General features: G+C 36.5%; 1 protein-coding gene across 1 annotated transcript in view; it reads left to right on the plus strand.

Moving 5' to 3' along the window:
• Positions 1 to 3,804: 3,804 nt before the first annotated feature.
• Positions 3,805 to 19,478, plus strand: part of LOC145686785 (dipeptidyl peptidase 1-like) — a 57,005-nt gene continuing 41,331 nt past the window's right edge. Inside the window, exons 1-2 of the mRNA XM_081760442.1 lie at positions 3,805 to 3,982; positions 13,572 to 13,726. Of these exons, the coding sequence (XP_081616568.1) occupies positions 3,820 to 3,982; positions 13,572 to 13,726 (318 nt within the window). The 5' untranslated portion in view covers positions 3,805 to 3,819. The remainder of the gene's footprint in view (positions 3,983 to 13,571; positions 13,727 to 19,478) is intronic.

Raw genomic sequence — 19,478 nt, forward strand, 5'->3', positions numbered from 1 at the left:
AAAACAACTTTTTATGAATCGAAAAGTTTTATTTCTCTGTAAAAACAAGTGAAAGGAATTTTCATGGATCGGAAAATTTTCAATATGGTGTAGAAACAAGTGGAAAAACTTTTCATGACCCGGACAGTTTTGAATATTATGTATAAAGTATGTTAAGTGGAAAATTTTCCACTATATTTAACTGCACATTGAGTTATAAAATTGAACTCCTGTAGAGGAAAGTTAGACAGCAGCAAATTATAATTTTCCAATTAACTTTAAGGAACCGGAAAATTTTCTAAATATTTCGAGTTGGGAAGTAAAAACTTACATAGTGTTTCTCTCTCTCTCTTTCTTTCTCTCTTTCTCTCTCTCTCTCTCTCTCTCTCTCTCTCTCTCTCTCTCTGTGTGTGTGTGTATGTGTAAAGTGCAGGGAACATAAATCGAGTTCATAGAGTACAAATATTTCATCCTATTGTTTAAAATGTAACAAGAAAGCGAAAAATAATGTGAATTTATCAGTTATTTCAAAAACAAAAAAAAAAATCATTATTTCTTAACACATAGGCCTGTCTATGTAATGAAATAACTACATAAAAGTTCCAGTTCCTTATAAAGATTATTTTTTTAATAGAAAATAAGAAGAAATGCTTTGATTTTATTGTGTTTGAAGCTATGAGAAAACACAGTCTTGAACGTATTAAACTGACGAAATATGATTTTGTGAGATCGAAGGTGAATTCTGAGGGAAGAATACATTGAAGTTTTTGAAACATTTTTGCAGAAATAAAGAATCGTTAGATTTTCACTTCATGAAACTTTTTTCAGACAATATTTATTACAAAAAAAATTACGGCTAAACAACGATGTACGAAAAAATAAGTGGAGTATGTTTTCATGAATTGGAAAATTTTCTGGAAAATCTTCCGGAAAATTTACATCACTAAGATAAATGAGCACACGAAGTTAATTTGTGAACATAATAGCTACACTAACTCTCAAAGAAGGTTTACTGAAACGTTTGAGGTAAGAATATATATGGCTTGATTTATCTTTTTTTTTTTTTTTTTTTTTGTAACGAGCAGATAGGTAGCTACTATTGAAAGATAAATAAAATGTATGTTGTTATCTTTATACAAACAAAAACGTAACAAAAACAAATCAGGTAAAAGGTGTTTTCAGAAAATAAGAATCAGACCTGCATGGTGCAACAGATGTGGAAACTGTTTTTTTTTTTTTTTTTTTTTTTTTAACGGGAATTTTAAACAGTCATTTACTTATGTTGAAGTATACGTTGTCCAAGTAAGGTCAAATGTTTATAGGATTTTGTCAGAAGCTGAGGCTCAGACTGTTCATGCCAATTTGAAAATGTTGACAGGTGTAATTTTTCGACGTAATTGCCGCTATTCTCCAAACACTTGTTAAATTGGGATACTAGCTTCTGCATACCACAATCATAGAATTCCAGCGTCAGCTGCATTTCAATTTCGTTCTTGATCTCTTCATTGTCGTGAAATGGAAAGCAAACTAAATAAAATCTTTGAGTTTAACATCCCACAATTATGCTCGTTAGACTAAGGAAGATGATGATTAAAGCAATGAGTAATGATAGAAGAATTGGTGGAATGAGAAAGTGGGAAAAAACGGGAGTACCCTGAGAAAACCCAAGGTTAATGATGTTGTCCACCACAAATATACTTGGCCGGGTATCGAACCAGGGACCCCACGAACCAGAGGTAAGCGCACTACCACTAAACCAGCATGTTATCTTCATTGACGTGGTAGTTACTAGGGATGGGCAAAACGGTTTTATAAAAACCCGAAACCGGTTTCTAGAAAAACCGAAACTCGAAAAACCGACATTTCGGTTTTCTCCAAAACCGGTTCTTTTTGAATGAAACCGGTTTCAGTTTTCTCCAAAAACCGGTTCGGTTTTTCGCCGATGGCAGTTTCGGTTTTCTCTAAATATCTATTCGGTTTTACACCGAAACTGGTTTCAGTTAAAATGTTTGGATAACACATGAAACTATTTCTGTGGAAACGGATTCGGTTTCCGGAGAACAACGAAACACTAGGGGGCTATGCTGGTCAAAAATACTGTAGAACCAATTTTGGAAAAAACCGGAACCAGTTTTGAAGAAAACCAGAACCGGATCTGGTGAAAAACCGAACCGGTTTTGAAGAAAACCGAAACAGTTTTTTTTGAAAATTTTTGAAAATCAGTTTCGGTTTTTGTAAAAACCGGCTTTTGTGCCCACCACTAGTAGTTACATGTTGTTCGACTCATATCCCAGTTTGTTATATGATGAACACTCATAATGTTTCCATAAATAGGAACAAATATTTTGTGAATATCTGCTGCTCGCTTCGTCTTGTCCCACTTTGGCTAATTACTAACACTTAATCATCTGTCAATTGCAGATAAAAATCTTGCCCGCCATTCTATGTGAAGTGGGAATTCCGATTTAGCCTAATTCCCATTTTGTCTAACGATCTTATCAAGTGGAAAACTTCATCTACAGACAAGTATTGACATTGTTTCCAGGTACCACAGTAATTTTATGCTATGTCCCTACTCTCCGTTTATATAACCTTACCCTCCGCTTAACGCTAGGCGTAACGGTAACTCTGGTTTCGCATTGTCAATTAACAAAAATACAATTACAACTGCTAATTGTACTTTTGTTAATTACAACTGCTTTCAAAGTAATTACAACTCGTTTTTTACATTGTCAATTAACAATCAAATGGATCCATTAGTATTCTATGTACACGTTTATTTCAGTTCTATCACTTGCACTTTAAATAAGTAACAATATCTTATCCTTACAGGGGTGAAAATGAGAGGGAATGTGAGGGGATGTCGTACCCCTACTTCATGGGCGGAGTTATGGGGAGGCATTGCCCCCCCAACTTTTTGACAAAAAATAAAAATGCCACCTATAACCTACCAAGACCTCCTAGACCGACCAAAAGGTCTGCCCCCCACTGCCTCCCCAACAAACAATTCCTAGCTCTGCCTATGACCTACTTCCAAAGAATATCTATAGCGTCCCCGCTTTCTAAAATATTACAATGGACAAAGATAGGCTCGGGGGACGGTGTGACGTCTTGTATCCTCGTTCCTTTTCGAATCCAATTTTAACCCTGCATCCTTACATATACAAAACGAACGTTAATCACCCATATGGACACAGTATGATACTGCATCAATATACTGAAACGAATCAATCTCTTGATTTAGTAACTTATGTCTGAACACCTGCATTTTCTATTCTGTCTACCACCATAATTTCCCAGGGTCTGTATGTCATATTACTCATATTATAAGTCATGAGTTGAGTTGAGTTGATTTTGAGCTTAACGTCCCTTTCAGCCGCGAGGCTATATGAGACGGGAGCTACTGATAAACGTGGAATCCGAACCGCATGAGCTCCCGCTGGGAAATTACAAGTCATGAATTGCAATCAGAAAAATATGTTCAGAGTATAGAGTTAACTTTATGATATAGGGGAAGATTATATATTATCTGAAGCATGAATACTCGCATGATTTAGCCGTGCTTTATAGATAAAAAGGAAAAGTTTGCGGACAGACTATATTGTTATTGATTCTTATCAACAGAAAAAGACAATTACAGTTTTCCATTTATTGTTCAGGGCCATCTTTCGTGATAATCTGTAAACCTTTCACAACAGGTTTTCTTGAAAAATTGATTTGTTGTGATTTCCCCTCCAAAATCATAGATAATAAATCACTTATCACACGTAATCTCTTCTTTATATAAAAGGGTTTGAGCAGTGGATTTTTTGCTAGTGTCTGTCGACTGTAACCATCGTTATGTTTCAGTCATTGTTTCTGGCCCTCTTTGCAGGGTTTGCAGTAAGCAATGTTTTAGCAGATACCCCTGCTAATTGTATGTACGAAGACGTACGAGGTGTTTGGGTGTTTTACGAAGGATCACGAAGTGGCGATAGCAAAATTAACTGCAATGCTCCGCTTGGTAAGTTATATAACCTTGAAAGGTAGACTCGTAAAAAAGAAAATACTAAAGTTTTGTGGAAAATACAGTGTTAGAGCATTTCTATTTGAAGTGTGCCCTCGGAAAATATGTGAAACATACTTCATTCCCACCCCCGCCGCCCTCTTACGTAGGAAACCTTCCCTTTGCTTTGTGGAAAGAAGTGAACGACCTCTGCTGTGTTGCCAATTTGTCGTTCAGTCATTTGATCTTGACGAGTGAAGATCGTAGGCTACTTAGAGTGACTAACAAGGCAGTGCACAACGAAGCCCGTGAAGTAATTCCATGTGGCAACCCTGTCTGCATCCAACCATTCAAGGATCTCGGCCACAGCAACTTGTTCCTTCTCTTTTTTCGAGAGAAGTACGGGAAAAGACACATCAACAGCAGGACCAGCAGGGGCAAACTTGAAATAGAAAAGCTCTACCTGAACTTACGAGAAATCCGAGTTAGGTGTGGAAAACACATATTCATACAAAATGTTCCAACTTTTTTAAAATATGATACAAAGTTTAATAATAAAGTCATTGAACGTTATACAATGTTGAACAAACAAATCAAAAACGAAAGCACATATATATACGTTGTTCATCATTAAAAGAAAACACGAAATACAGGCAAAAGCAAAATGTCTTTTGGTGGTTTATTTCGTGAGGCTAAGTCAATGGGAATCAAGTAAGCTATAATCAGCCGTAGGGTTGCCCAATTAGCCACTTTGTGGCTAGATTTGGCCATTTTGAGAAAATGGCTAGCCATTACTTTTCGAGAAAGTCACTAGTGGCTTCTCTAGCCATGTTTTTTTTTTTTTTTTTTTTTAAGCTTCTATTGCATTGTTTTGCCTTTTTTAAGTTGAAGTTTGCTCAGTTAGATTCAAGTTTGTATGCGCACAAAGTTTGTAAAATGGACTGAACTGGAATACTGCCGGAGTATTTTTGTAAAAACTGGTTATGTATCTTCTGTGCATTTCTTTATTAATGCTTTGTTAGAATGTATAAACAATAGTAATTAGTGTGAACAATACATTTTTTTTTAAAAAAAATGCCAAAACCTCAGTACACTGAAAGTTATAGATCTGAATGGGAGAATATGCCAGAATTTAAAGATTGGATTCAGCCTGTTACAAGAGACAATACTATAGTACGAAGGCCGTTCGGAAAATAACCTCCGATTGGTTAAAAAGAGAAACACCAAAGTAAATAAAAAGAATTTATTATATTTATCTGAAAACTACTTCTTTGTTCTACTTTTCAACATGGTTTCCATAACCATTCAACCACTTACATATCTCTGCACTAGTTTAGATATCCTATCAGCATAAAAATCTCCCGCCTGTGCCTTTGAGCCAACCTGTGACCGCTCCTCGTCACTAAAGCACTGAGATCCAAGCCATTTCTTCATACGCATTGAAGAGATGAAGAGAAGAGATTATGAAACGTCGATTTTCACGAACTCTTCCACCAATTTTCTGAATGAGTTCATCAGTCCTGCTACTCCTGCTATTCCTGATAGCCTGCTACTCCCCTCTTCGTCATGAATGTTTGTTTGTCCACTTTTAAATGAACGAACCCATTCACGAACAATTTCACTCATCACACTTGGTCCATACACGGCACAAAGCTCCCAATGAATAGCTGCTGGCGAAGATTATTTTGCCCTAAGATAACGTATAATAGCTCGCACTTGGCGCCTTTTTATTATTATTATTATTATTATTATTATTATTATTATTATTATTATTATTATTAATATTATTATTATTATTGTAGTATACCTACATAGTTTGAGACGCTACAAAAGTGGACCTAATGATCAGACAACCTTCTTTCTATCATGGCTAGATGCAGACTGATCTACCGCGCACGTCTGTTAGAAAATGATTAGCGCTGCCGCCACTATATCACGCACAGTAACCAATCGGAGGTTACTTTTCGAACGCGCCTCGTATTACGTAAATTGAGAGCTAAATTGTTTCACTTTAAAACACATATACCAAAAAAATAAATAAATAAACACATTCCAGTAGGAAAGCCGTTTATCAATAAAGCACAAACGAAACTAAGTTTTGAACCTAGTCTTTAAATCTCAGGTAGTGATAAGACAAAAGTGAAACTTTCACTTTTTTATTGCGGCACATCCACCACTATTTACTAATAATTTGTCACAGTTATGCAAGGACCTTTTTTTCTACTTCTAGGAACTTCAAAACTGCAAATATTTATTTGTTTAGTTTCTGCCCATTCTTGTACATTTTTAGTTATTAGTTTCAGTCACCTTTTCTCGTCGCGTATTGGCAACACTATAATCAGGCCGCAGTGAGTTAAAACGTCCGAGAAGAGACATAGTCTAGGCTCTGTCCATAAGAGCTGTAGAAAAGTCGGGGATGACAGCAGATCTCTTCAGAACCTGTTAGAGGGTGATCAATTAATGAAAAAAATCGAAGGTAACACTTCCGCAACCGGGGCCTTCATTGTGAAATTCAATATTCAAAATGGCGCCCGCGCGCAAGTGCCAAATTATATTTGAACTGAAATATCTTCTCACAGAAACAAGTTAGAAACTTCGTTTTTGTACCAAACTAAAGATAATTGATAGTAGAAGTTAGAAAACGGAATATATTGTTTACATGTTGCCGCCATATTTAAAAATAACGGTTATTTGAGCAAAAAATTAGTCTTTCTCATTTATCTTTTTTCATTTCATGACAAATAACTATGAAGTTATTAAAAATATGAAAACGAAGCCCAAACTAATAAAAGGAGCATGATCTTAGCTTTCTATCGTTACCAATATCTTTAGTAGATCTTAAAAAATGACGGAGCTATTTAAATTTAAGTGCCGCAGGGTGTAGCGTTTTTGGACTGTTTAATAAATTACTGGAAAAAACTCACTACGCGCAAAACTTTCAAAGCTATTACTTTTCAACAAATTAAAATAGTCCATTCATTTTATCGATAAATTAAAGGTAATAGGTTACTGTGTCGTACGAAGTGAAATAATAATGTTATTGCATTTGTCAAATATTATTATTAACATGTTTGTTCATATATTATGTAGCTAATGTTGCAGACTCTAATGTGTACAGTGGAACAATAAAAACCCATAGTTGGCACCAATATCCTAGACAATGTCTATAGAAAACCTGTTTGGCATCTCCCTATCCCGAGACACCTCTTCCTCTGCATACGTATTAGACGTAAATGCCTGCATCATTTGCCAGAATCGTGGCGAATAATCAAGTAAAACAATGTCGTCTTTCCGAGGGAGAGAAGATGCTATAGCTGCGGCTGAAATTCGCAAGAATGGTGTTCTGAAAAGACTTAAGGATCTTCAGCGAGGTGCAGAATTTCTGTATCGTTGTAATAACGCATTCTGTATGTTATATTGAAGCAAGAATGTGTTGTTACGGAAGAAAAAGAATAGAGAACGTACTGAAACTGAGGAGCTGGATCAACGTTCAATAAAATCTCTATCTGAGCCAATGGCAAAGAAAATGAGAGTAGATATTGCAGTTCGACAATCACCATCTTCAAACAAGAAAGCAAGAAATGTTTTAAGAGTAGTATGTGGGAAAGAGAAACACAACGGAATTAAACAAAAGTACAGAATATGTGAATGAAATCGTGCAACTACATTTTTGCCCGCAACCATGTTCTTTGAAGATGACGAATTTACGAGAACTTGTTATTTGGAGGATAAATTACCTGTTTTCGGTGCAGATCTCTATTATCATAAGGCCTGTCTTGAGCACTATCTTCTGAAGTTCAATAAATATTCTCAGAAATTAGATAGCACAACTACCGAGTCTAAGAAAACTAATAAAAGTGCAGTGTTTAATAAAGTGGCGCCAATTATCGAGAAACTATTGGATGAGGGTGTGCATTAACATTGTCGGAAATTCGAGACTTCATTAATGGAAACATTGAACTTACTTTTAATAACAACGAAGTTAAACTTAGGAGCAAAAGTAACGTTTTCGAAGCCTTCGAAAAGAAATAAACCGATTCTAGGTTTCAACTCATTATTTAGTGCTGAAGAAGTAGCTGACAAACTGAGATCGATTAACATACTTACGAGTGCAGCGAAAGAAGTACGAACGGCTCTCCTTCACACATATTTCGGTATTGTAGGAGCATTTGGGGACAGTCAGCAACTTTGTAAGTCCTGGCCAACAACTAGAATTCCTCAACCTCTTTTGGATTTCCTAGCAGAAGTGCTACAAGTGGTCAAGCTGAACATCATATCTGGGACGCATGCGAAGATCTACATATCAGTGACGAAGACAGTGAAAATGATCTTGAAGAATTCTCCGACCAACAAAATCTAAATTTTCAGAATCTATTGAAATCAATCTTCCAGACTTTAATCTATAATATATATCGCAGTAGGAAAGCAACCTCCATGCATTTAATGGTGGCACATTCAATTCATGAGAAATGCAAAATCAGACAACTGATCTCAACTATAAATAAATTAGGTCTGTCAGTTGGCTATAAAGATATCATGTAAGCACGAAGCATCCTTGCACAATATACACTAAAGACCTGTTCCTCTATCTTGTCTTTTTCAAGCCACTTTTAGGTTCATAGTTTCACGGTAGGAGCTATGGACAATTTCGACCGTTAAGAGGCTACTCTGTCAAGAATCCTTGATAGCCACGATACAGTCATGGTGCTGGGAAGTGCCAACAAAAGTCCCATCGAAACCGAAATTTTCGAAGTCGGTATTAGCAAGACCTCCAGTCATCTTCGATCCTTGCTTCCATCTCAGCAATTGAAGAAATAAGAAAGGAAGGTACAGCCTATATCGATTCAAAACACGCTGACAATTTTTCCCGAACTGTATAATTTGGACATCGATAATCTGCATCAGAAGGAGTTTACTCAGGACATAATGCATGCTGCATACGAGCTCAAAACTAAAGAATCCACTCTAACGCGGGGTACTATGAATGCGATAATAACGGATTCAGATGTTTCCAAGAAACAAGTTGGCTTTCTTCCAGTACTGCCGTATCCAGTAAGGGAATGTAATAGTGTATATACAGGAATGAAAAAACTTCCAGAGCCTACTTATACACTCAAACCAATCTTCAATGCCTGTAGTATATGACGAAGGAGTGTATCACATTGCTGTCGAAATTCAACTTAGGAGCAATGAATTTTCAAACATTGTCCTCACGCTAGGATCATTCCACATGACATTCTTGTATGTACAGGAAAGTACATTTCTGGTAGTGGTTTGGAGTCTCTTTTCATAGAAAATTTTTGGGTCCAAAGTAACCGAGAGTATCCTAAATGGAACTATCTACGTTCGGGCAGTGAGAGGTTTGTTTATGTTGTAGATGTGTTTATGCTAGAGGGAAGGCTTTCCTGGAAGAAGAATTTGAATATTGTAGGTCTGTCATCCAGCAGTTCGTTGACACTATGACAATTATGAAAGAAAGACAAGCTTAACGTGCTCTTATCAGTTCTTGGAGTTGGTCATTAATTCGGATGAAATATCGAAGCTTTGCAGAACTTTTCAGAGAAACTCAGCTCAATCTCAGAGCAGTGCCACTGCCTTGAACAGTTTTTACATGTTTTATTTCTGCTGAAAAGCCTTATAAGAGCTGACCGGGAAGGATACCGGCCGCTGCATCTGTATATTGTACAGCAGTTGCTACCGGTATTCATGGTATTCAATCGAATCAATTTCCTGTGGTGCGCGTTCCTCTATCTTAAACAAATTAGAAATTTGCAGATTCAACACCCGGAAATAAATGCTCAGTTCATGAATGATCACTTCGTAGTCAGAAGAATGAACAATGTATTTAGCGAAATTGGTGCTGATATGATACTTGAACAGATTATAAATGGATCTAAGAAATCATCGGAAGAAATTATGGGTCAGACGCGCAGAAAAAATTATATTACGGAGTGGGAACTGTCTTACCACGAAGTTCTTTCGACATGCCAAATCTTCAGTCAGATTCTTAGTATATCACAAACAGACCATGAATTCCTTAGTAATGTACTTGATGTAGTTCATAACTTTGTTAACAGAATGGTAAAATTTTATGGAGCGCAGGGAAAATCCCGTACAAAGTTCACAGTCCTGTAAAGTTGTACCATTTCATGTCGCATGAAGTTGTACCAGATTCTATTGCAGAAGAAATCTTGAATTACCTGACACGTAGCCATGAAGCTTATGTGGCATTCCGAAACGAGCGATTTTTGTACAAAACAACTCCGTTGTCGAAGACCATTCACAGACGAAAACTTCCACTGTTTCGTCAAGCAAATAAATTAGTCTACTTAGTCTACTTTGCGAAAGTTGTTGGGACCGTCTGAGTACGTTTTCGAAGGACATTCATCAATGAATACAGCAATTACTGCTGATGTTATGAACCAACTTCGTAAAACTCGAGTGAAAGGTTTACAAACATTTGCTGATCTGTTTGTTGTATACTTCAGGAGCTGCAGCAATGTTTAAACACGCACCAGCAGGGATTTTATATGATATCTAATTACCCCGGTCAAAAATGTGAAAAGACAGCAAAGGGTAACCACCTTATCTATACTACTAGCTAATCTGTCATGTACACATTCCTACCGGTGCAAATGGAGAGATTTTGAGCTTTCTCGGAAAACAAAATTGAAATTCAATTTGTCTTAAAAGACTACCTCTGCACAAAAGCAAAGTTTATCGTTTTTGAAATGTATCTGAGTGAATTACTGCTTGAAAATGGTGCAACTCCTACTATATCTGTCACTGCCTCTTCAATTGTTCCAAAAATTACATGAGTGTTTAAAGTTGAGTGTCAGTAATTTTACATTATGCTCTGAAAAGAAATATGTAAATATTCTCTAAAGCACAGCTAAAGTCATATATTCGTAAAAATTTTGAAACTGTAGAAAACCTTAGTTAAATATTACTAGCTCTCAAAAGCACACATGATATTATCATCAAATTAAAGTAAATTCTCATGACATCAAAGACTGCAAAATAAAACAATATAATAATTACATTAGCTACATATTATATGAACAAACCTATTAATAATAATATTTGACAAATGCAATAACATTATTTCAATTCCTACGACACAGCAACCTATTACCTTTAATTTATCGATAAAATGAATGGACTATTTTAATTTGTTGAAAAGTAATAGCTTTGAAAGTTTTGCGCGTAGTGAGTTTTTTCCAGTAATTTATTAAACAGTCCAAAAACGCTACACCCTGCGGCACTTAAATTTAAATAGCTCCGTCATTTTTTAAGATCTACTAAAGATATTGGTAACGATAGAAAGCTAAGATCATGCTCCTTTTATTAGTTTGGGCTTCGTTTTCATATTTTTAATAACTTCATAGTTATTTGTCATGAAATGAAAAAAGATAAATGAGAAAGACTAATTTTTTGCTCAAATAACCGTTATTTTTAAATATGGCGGCAACATGTAAACAATATATTCCGTTTTCTTACTTCTACTATCAATTATCTTTAATTTGGTACAAAAACGAAGTTTCTAACTTGTTTCTGTGAGAAGATATTTCAGTTCAAATTAAATTTGGTACTTGCGCGCGGGCGCCATTTTGAATATTGAATTTCACAATGAAGGCCCCGGTTGCGGAAGTGTTACCTTCGATTTTTTTCATTAACTGATCACCCTCTAACAGGTTCTGAAGAGATCTGCTGTCATCCCCGACGTTTCTACAGCTCTTATGGACAGAGCCTGGATTAACAGCATTGCTGAGATATCCTGAAATATTTCTATTCAGTGTTGCTTCAACAGACCCGTAGCTAGGAGGTGGTCAGTTGTGGTTCACTTTCCCCTCCCAGAAAATTCTCCTTGTTCGTTTTAATAAATATAAATATTCAAAGAAATAAGCAGTAAAGATCTTACAGCTTACTCCGTTGCAAACCAAGAAAATGTTGAAATTTGGATGTGAGGTGAAATAGTGAATCAAATTTAAAATTTTAATTTTTCCAGTCCATTGCTTTTGTGATAGATTTTCTTTTCTTCTTCTTTTTTTTATTTTTTAACTTGGTCACTTTTATTGTGGAGGTTTCTGTTCTTATTGACTTAATATTGTTGAAAAAAAAAAAAAAAGATGGATTCATTCATTTCTTAAGTCCAGAAATTAGTGTTTTGTCAGAAGAATCATTTCATTTATGGTGCTAATATGGCTGCTCCGGTATGTCCTTTCTATCGTTTCATGAAATGAAATCTCTAATTTCACATTTCACGGTTATGTACTTTTTTGTGACCCGAACTGGCAAATCGTCATATAAATAATGTTTCTTCCAACAAATTGGTGCATCTTGCCACATGACTCACCAGATTTTTTACTTATTGCACCAGGCCCGCAAGCAGCCACAGAGGTTTGGGGGGGGGCATGAATATGTTAGGGGGGCCGAGTCATTATAAATTCTCTTACAAATAGCTAAACTGTGTTTTTTGTATTAATAATAGTATTTCGAGTTAAGGTCTGGAGAGTCCACGAAAAGTTTAGGAGGGCCAGGTTCCCTGGCCCCCCTTGGTTGCGGGCCTGTATTGCACGAAAAGTTCCATGGATGTTCGTTCGAGAAAGGTAGCCTGAACTGGTCGCCCAAATCATTTGTTCTCTCCCACCTGAATTATTTTCTATGGGATTATCTCAAGTCTCAGGTCCGTAAGAATGATCCGGGAACAATTCGTAAAGTAAAAGGGAACATTTTGTATGACCATTGCGAATTTACCAAGCAATATGTGTACAAAAGTGGAATGTTACCTTGTACAAAAGGACCAAGCAATATGTGAAATTCTACCGTCACAATCCATTTCATCTATCGAAGCATATGAAGACATTTAAACGATATTATTTTCATTGTATAATATCATTGATTACTTTTCACAACCACATCAACAATAATAATTATTATTGTTGATGTGGTTGTGAAAAGTAATCAATCAATTTCATTATAATCAATCATAATCAATTTCATTATTACTTGTAGTTTTCATTCTATATCTTCTTTTTTTCTATATCTCGCACCATTTGCAAGATTTGAGCCTACTTCCGGTTGGAGTTTCTAGTTCATGTATGATCAGTGTTTTCTTTCTTCTTGCATGCAGTATGTAATAACCAAATACATTACACACGCGATTAATTATAATGTCAATGATATGTGGTGTTCATTGGGTAAAATACTCCAAGCAATAAAGATTCATATTAGACTAAAGAAATGGTTATCCTTTGTTTTTCATTGGCCATGAGACAGACGCCTGGGAGATATGCAACTCCTGTATACAAAAGGTTGTGCTGTAATGTATAACTCGTAGGATTAGATGCTTTACATTTTTTTTTAAATTTCAACATTTCCAGTGAACCCCTATAAATGTAGCAAAGGAATAACGGTCAGGGTTCTTAAATATTCCATTGGAACTGAACAATCTACACAAAATTTGCAATCGACCAGTGAAAACGGCAACTTTCTAGAGCCTATGGTTTCCGAGAACTCACTGTCAAAAGGGATTGGCCACAAACATACAAACTTTTCCACCATTTTAATACATAGAAGATTTTATTTTTGTGATCTTTCATTGCAGAGAAAGTTGAAAAGGAAGTTCGAGTGAATCTCACATACCCGAACATAGCAATTGATGAATATGGAAATGAAGGCAGGTGGACTCTTATCTACAACCAAGGATTTGAGGTCACTGTCAATGGGAGGTCATATTTTGCATTTTCTTTATATGAACAGGTACGTTTTGTACTTCACTTATTTCACACTACCAACGGGGGAGGGGATACTTTGTGCCCACCACAGTACTTTTTTTGTAATTATTATTCTAATCGTTTCTTTAAAATTGTAAAAAAAAAAAAATCGTATGTTATCGCTCGAATATTTAGCTAAAGTGTATCCCTTATGGTGATGCAAATTGAACGTTAGTATGTCTCATAAATTTGCTATTTTAAGTTGGTAGGCACAAAGTACCCCCTCCCCCTCCGTGCGTAAATGATATGAGTGATATTTAGAAGTGTCACCCCCAGATGGCAGAACAGTATAATAATTAGTTGTATCCCGCCTTTTCTGAATTTGGCGATTAGTGTTATCCCATGTACTACTCACTTCAATCACCGTAGATTTTTTGTGAGAGTTTCACATTAGTATGTGTAATAAATTTACTATTTTGAGTTGGTGGGCAAAAGAAACCCCCACCTCGTTGATAGGAGACATGACTTACCTTTAGAAGTGTCACTGCTAGATGGAAGTATAACAGCTACCGTTGCAAAGCTAAACCAGCACCAGCACCTGAACGTCCAGAATTAACTGTGCCATTAAAAACAACACACACTACAGTTCAACCCAATCAATCCATATTACCTCCACTCACAGTAGAAGATTTTCTCCGCTTCACCAGTTTAGTTCTTCAAAGCATTTTTCCATTCCAGAGAGCCCATATTACGCAACATATCATTTCTGCCGCAAAGTCAATTTTTCACATAAATCTTCATGCCACCTACTCCAACAATTATGTTCATTTCCATGTTGGATCTCTGGAAACTGCAGTCTAAATTCATATATATACTTTTCATTATGAAGATTAGTTTTCTCTTTGTTAATATACGATCATTTTTTCAACATAGACGTTTATTAGAAGCTCTGTTACTCGAGGAGCATATCAATGTATTTGCACTCAATGAAACTGCGTTGAAACCAAATATATTAGCTCACATTCCTGGATATCTACTACTACGTCATGATTATCATGACCACATGGCTGGTGCCCAAGGTGGAGTCGCAATAAGGCATTCTCCAAAATATCCGATTAGAACATATACCCCACAAGCTTTCGATAATATCCCGGAATATCTACTTTGTTCCATATACTTCCCATCAATAACCATAAATTTCAGCACAATCTATATTCGACCACGCCAACCTTTACCGTTAGAATATTTCAGATACATAGCGAATGCCTTTTCCAATATCATTATCATGGCAGATATTAATATCCACAGTCGGAGTGCTCGAGAAAAAGATGAATTTCAACAGTATATAACTGATCATCATCTTTATATGCATGTTCTTCCTAAGCACACCAGGCCTATAAGCCAAACTACACCAGATGTTGTCATTACATCTCTGAATCTCATAAATAAGTGCCAGCTTGAGGTGCTTGATTCTATTGGTAGTGACCATCATCCAGTTAAACTAACGTTAACACATGGACTTCCAGTTCGTCCTGTTATTGCGCCTCGCTCCGTCTTGAGATACGATAAGGCTCATTGGCCTGAATTCCGACAAGACATTGAAGATACTCTTCACAGTGTAACACCACCTACGAATGATATCGACCTCGCTTCTTGTCTCAATACTATAACTACAGCAATACAACATAGCTCTCAACATCACATTCCAATAGAACAAGTTCATCCTTATAAACCGAAATTGCCTCCAAGCTACCTCGCACTTGCACAGAAGGCGCGACAACATCTTCGCGATTATTATCGAACAGGAAACCGTGAATCTCTTCAGCACCACCGTCAATGGCAACGCACAGTTAAGAACTATCTGGATGCATATAAACGCAGGAATTGGGTTAAAACCTGTACCAACTTATCTAAGGATGCACATCCTTCTCGATATTGGAAGCGTTTCAATCAATTTGCTGGAAAGAACACCAAAATTACCTATCCTCTCATTGACCATGGCACACCTCTGTTTTCGGATCAAGATAAAGCAAACGCCTTTGCTACTCAGTTACAGTCAGTATTTACTCCCTCTGCCGCTTCCACACGTTCAGAACGGATAAATATATCTAGCATCCCTGCTCTGCAGCACTCCACAGAGCATGTCATAGATCCGGAACATCCTCTTACAGCATCTATCACCACTGCTGAACTTCACACCGTACTAAAGAGGAAAAAGAATACAGCACCAGGAATTGATAACATCTCTTACCGTCATATCCAAGAAGCTCCACAATCACTACTGGTCCTCCTTGTTGCAATCTTCAATTTCATCCTACAAACTGGTTACTATCCACTGGAATGGAAAGTATCGAAGGTCTGCATGTTTCACAAACCAAATAAGCCTATACATTCTGTCAGCTCATATAGACCAATCCAACTTATTTCAGTGTTCAGTAAGCTACTAGAGAAAATTCTCGTGTGCCGGCTTCATTCATATCTGGAAGAACGCAACATACTACCTATTCATCAAGCAGGCTTCAGACCACGTTTCTCAATTAATGACCAATTGCTTCGCCTTAGCACTATAATCACAAACCAGTATAACAAAGCATTCACATCATGCCTTGTACTCATGGATTTAGAAAAGGCTTTTGATAAGGTTTGGCATTATGGACTAATTCAAAAACTTCAGTCACTCAACCTTCGTATGTGCTATTTGAGGCTCATTCATTCTTTTCTTACAATCGTATTGCTTACGTCACTGTTGGTAATGTGCTCTCTTGGCCTATATTTCCGTTTACTGGAGTTCCTCAGGGATCAGCTCTTAGCCCCTTACTTTATATACTTTATTCTTCCGACATACCTCCAACTCCGCACAATGTATTTACTTTTCAATATGCAGACGATACGGCTTTCCTTGCTCTTAGCAAAACTGTACATCAACTTAATACTGCTCTTCAAACTACACTTAATAATTTCATCACCTGGTGTAAGAAGTGGCATCTAACTATCAACGAAGAAAAAACACAAGCAATAGTGTTCTTGCCACCTAAAAGACGTTCCAGAATTCACAGGAACCCAACTCTTTCCCGAGTCACCGTAGATGGATATCTTATACATCCTACATCAACTGTTACCTACTTAGGCGTGGTCTTCGATTCCAAACTCACCTGGAACGCCCACTTGAAGAGACTAACAGATAAGGCTAAAAATAGATTGAATCTCTTACGCCGACTCACTGGAACAACTTGGGGCCTCAAAGCGGATGTCTTGCTTCACACCTATAAGGTGTTTCTCCGCCCCGTCCTCACTTATGGACATACGGCCTGGTGCAATGCTTCTGCTTCATATTACGAAAAGCTCTGCATACTGGAGAGACACGTGATTCGTCTAGCCTATCGCCTTAAACTACCATATCCCACATGGCTCACCTATGAATACATCTCCTTTCCGAAAATTACGGAACATCTTGCAGAACTACGTATTAGATACGTGAACTCTCGAATACACACAGGTCATCCGCTCTTTTTAGACATCCTTCACTCCGACGCTCTCACCGACTCCACCTTTCGGTACAAACTTTCACCATTAAATATATTTATATCTCTATATATCAACAACACGCACCTGACACTGGACGAACGAGAAATCTACGACATTTATTTCATTGGTGATCACATTCCTCATCTTTTTCCATTATTGCACAGAGATCCTCATCATTAACAAGGGCTTCCCCCTGTGTTCATCAGTCTCGAGTCGCACCGGGACAGAAGATATAACCCTTCATCTGTCTGATTAACACGTTTATGTTTGTGACGTTCTAGCACTTCATCTCATTTCTCATCTTCATTACTTTACAATTTCTCTGGCCACATGTTGCACCTTTTCCTTATCTTTGATTCTCTTACACTATATCATATATATGTTTTTTTTGCACTAAATCATTATGCACTGTTACAGTTATTCTAGTTATATATATTATGTTTATTAGCATTAATAAAAATAAATGTAAAATGATGATATGAAATTAAATGATGAGTTCACAACCCTCTTAATAGATGTTCCACTTCAGCTGATAATAAAGAATATCCCTTAGCCCATCCCCTACCTTTTATTGCACCTATTTTGTATAAAAGAATCACATGCCAAAGAGAGGGCGTAACCCTCTGAGCGGTAGGAGGATAAAATCTATTACCTATAGACTCGAATTCTCTAAGAGAAATTATAATGTCTCTTCCTACTTAACTAAAAAAAAAAAAAGGAAGTATAATAAATAGCTGTCAGTATTACCCTGTATAGTGTTCACTTCAGATACTGTAGATTTTTGTGAGATTTTCTAATTTGTTTCTTTTCCGAGGCACGGTATGTTTAATCTTTACAGGTGGGTACAAAATGATCCCCCTTGGTAATCCAGGTTACAAAAAATTCCTAGGTAGTGTGAAGGTTAAAGTCCAAATAAAAAGATTTTCTTCAGTTTTATAAAAGGGAAAATAATTACATTTAGAGATGCAAATGTCTAAACTAACAATACGACGTGATTGTTTCTAAGAATTTTGAAATAAAATATGTTAATTCATAAAAAAAAGAACAATGTTAAAGGAAATTAATTATGCACAGGAGACGGCAAACAAGTAAGCCATTCCACAAATCGTAAACAAAATGTCTGTGCCAATTCAACACGATGGCTCTGTGTTAGATTTTCACATAGCCCGTTGTTACTTCAACTTCATTGCATTTTGGAGTAAAATGTTAAAATAGCAGTCGATAAATCTATTTTTTGACATGATGAGGAGTCATTTTAGTAACACAAGTATATAGAGTTGCCAAACAGATACAATTTACAAGAACGTCTTCTTTCGCATTAAACGGTCATGATTCTTATGAGGAATAATAAAATATGGCATAAATTATTCATAAGGAACATAGTGAACGTTGGAACAACAGATGGTAGTAATGCTAATCACATAAATGCCGGAAATTTCGTATGGTCACAAAAGTATTTTCGTGAAAGTTTGCAGGAAAAATATTGTGTTGTTCGTTTATTGGTATAAATATAAAATACACCGCGAAAAGCTTAGTTATAGCGTAAAATAGAAATTAATACAATTCTCAATGCCAGCTAATAGATAGGCCTATTTATGATATCCGTAGAAGGCAATATGTACGCTTCAAATTACATTATAAATACATCAATTTGATACCCAGGATTTTGAGGCGGATGGTATACCTTTGCTAGGACATTGTTCTTAGTAAATAAAGGTTTCGCTGATCAGTGTCGAATAATATAGTTACTGATATTGCTATCTCAATGGCACGCTTTCATCATGCTAGCTGGGATATTACTAATATCATATGGTATATAAGGAAAAATCAACTTGGCGGAATTCTTATTTTCGCGTTCCTTTGTTCATTCACATAGTTCTTTAACACCATCGCGGTGTTACTTTCATGCCGCTTAATGCCGTCTCTGTGTCAAATCAGTAATACCGGTCTGTGTTAATCTCAATACTGTAATTTTTAATGTTGCAATGCTCGGACCATTAACCTGTGTTAAAAATTATTTCTAACACCTTCATTTCTTGATGTGTAGAATGAGGTTAAAAAATTGTGGTTCATTATTATGCAATTCTTATATAAAGCTAGCTTATAGTGACACCTAGCACTGGTTGGTTCGTGCTTTTCACATTTCTCTTCCTTTAGGCACATACTGCTGTCATTAACGTACCTGCCATTACGAACGCACCTCCAGTGAGACCCTTCACCTTAGCGCTGCCCTGAACCGAATTCTAGCACAAATCGTTGCGTGTCGGTTTTAT

This window comes from Thermobia domestica, chromosome 5 (genome assembly GCF_964235325.1).
Source record: "Thermobia domestica chromosome 5, izTheDome1.hap1.1, whole genome shotgun sequence".
Taxonomy (NCBI): domain Eukaryota; kingdom Metazoa; phylum Arthropoda; class Insecta; order Zygentoma; family Lepismatidae; genus Thermobia; species Thermobia domestica.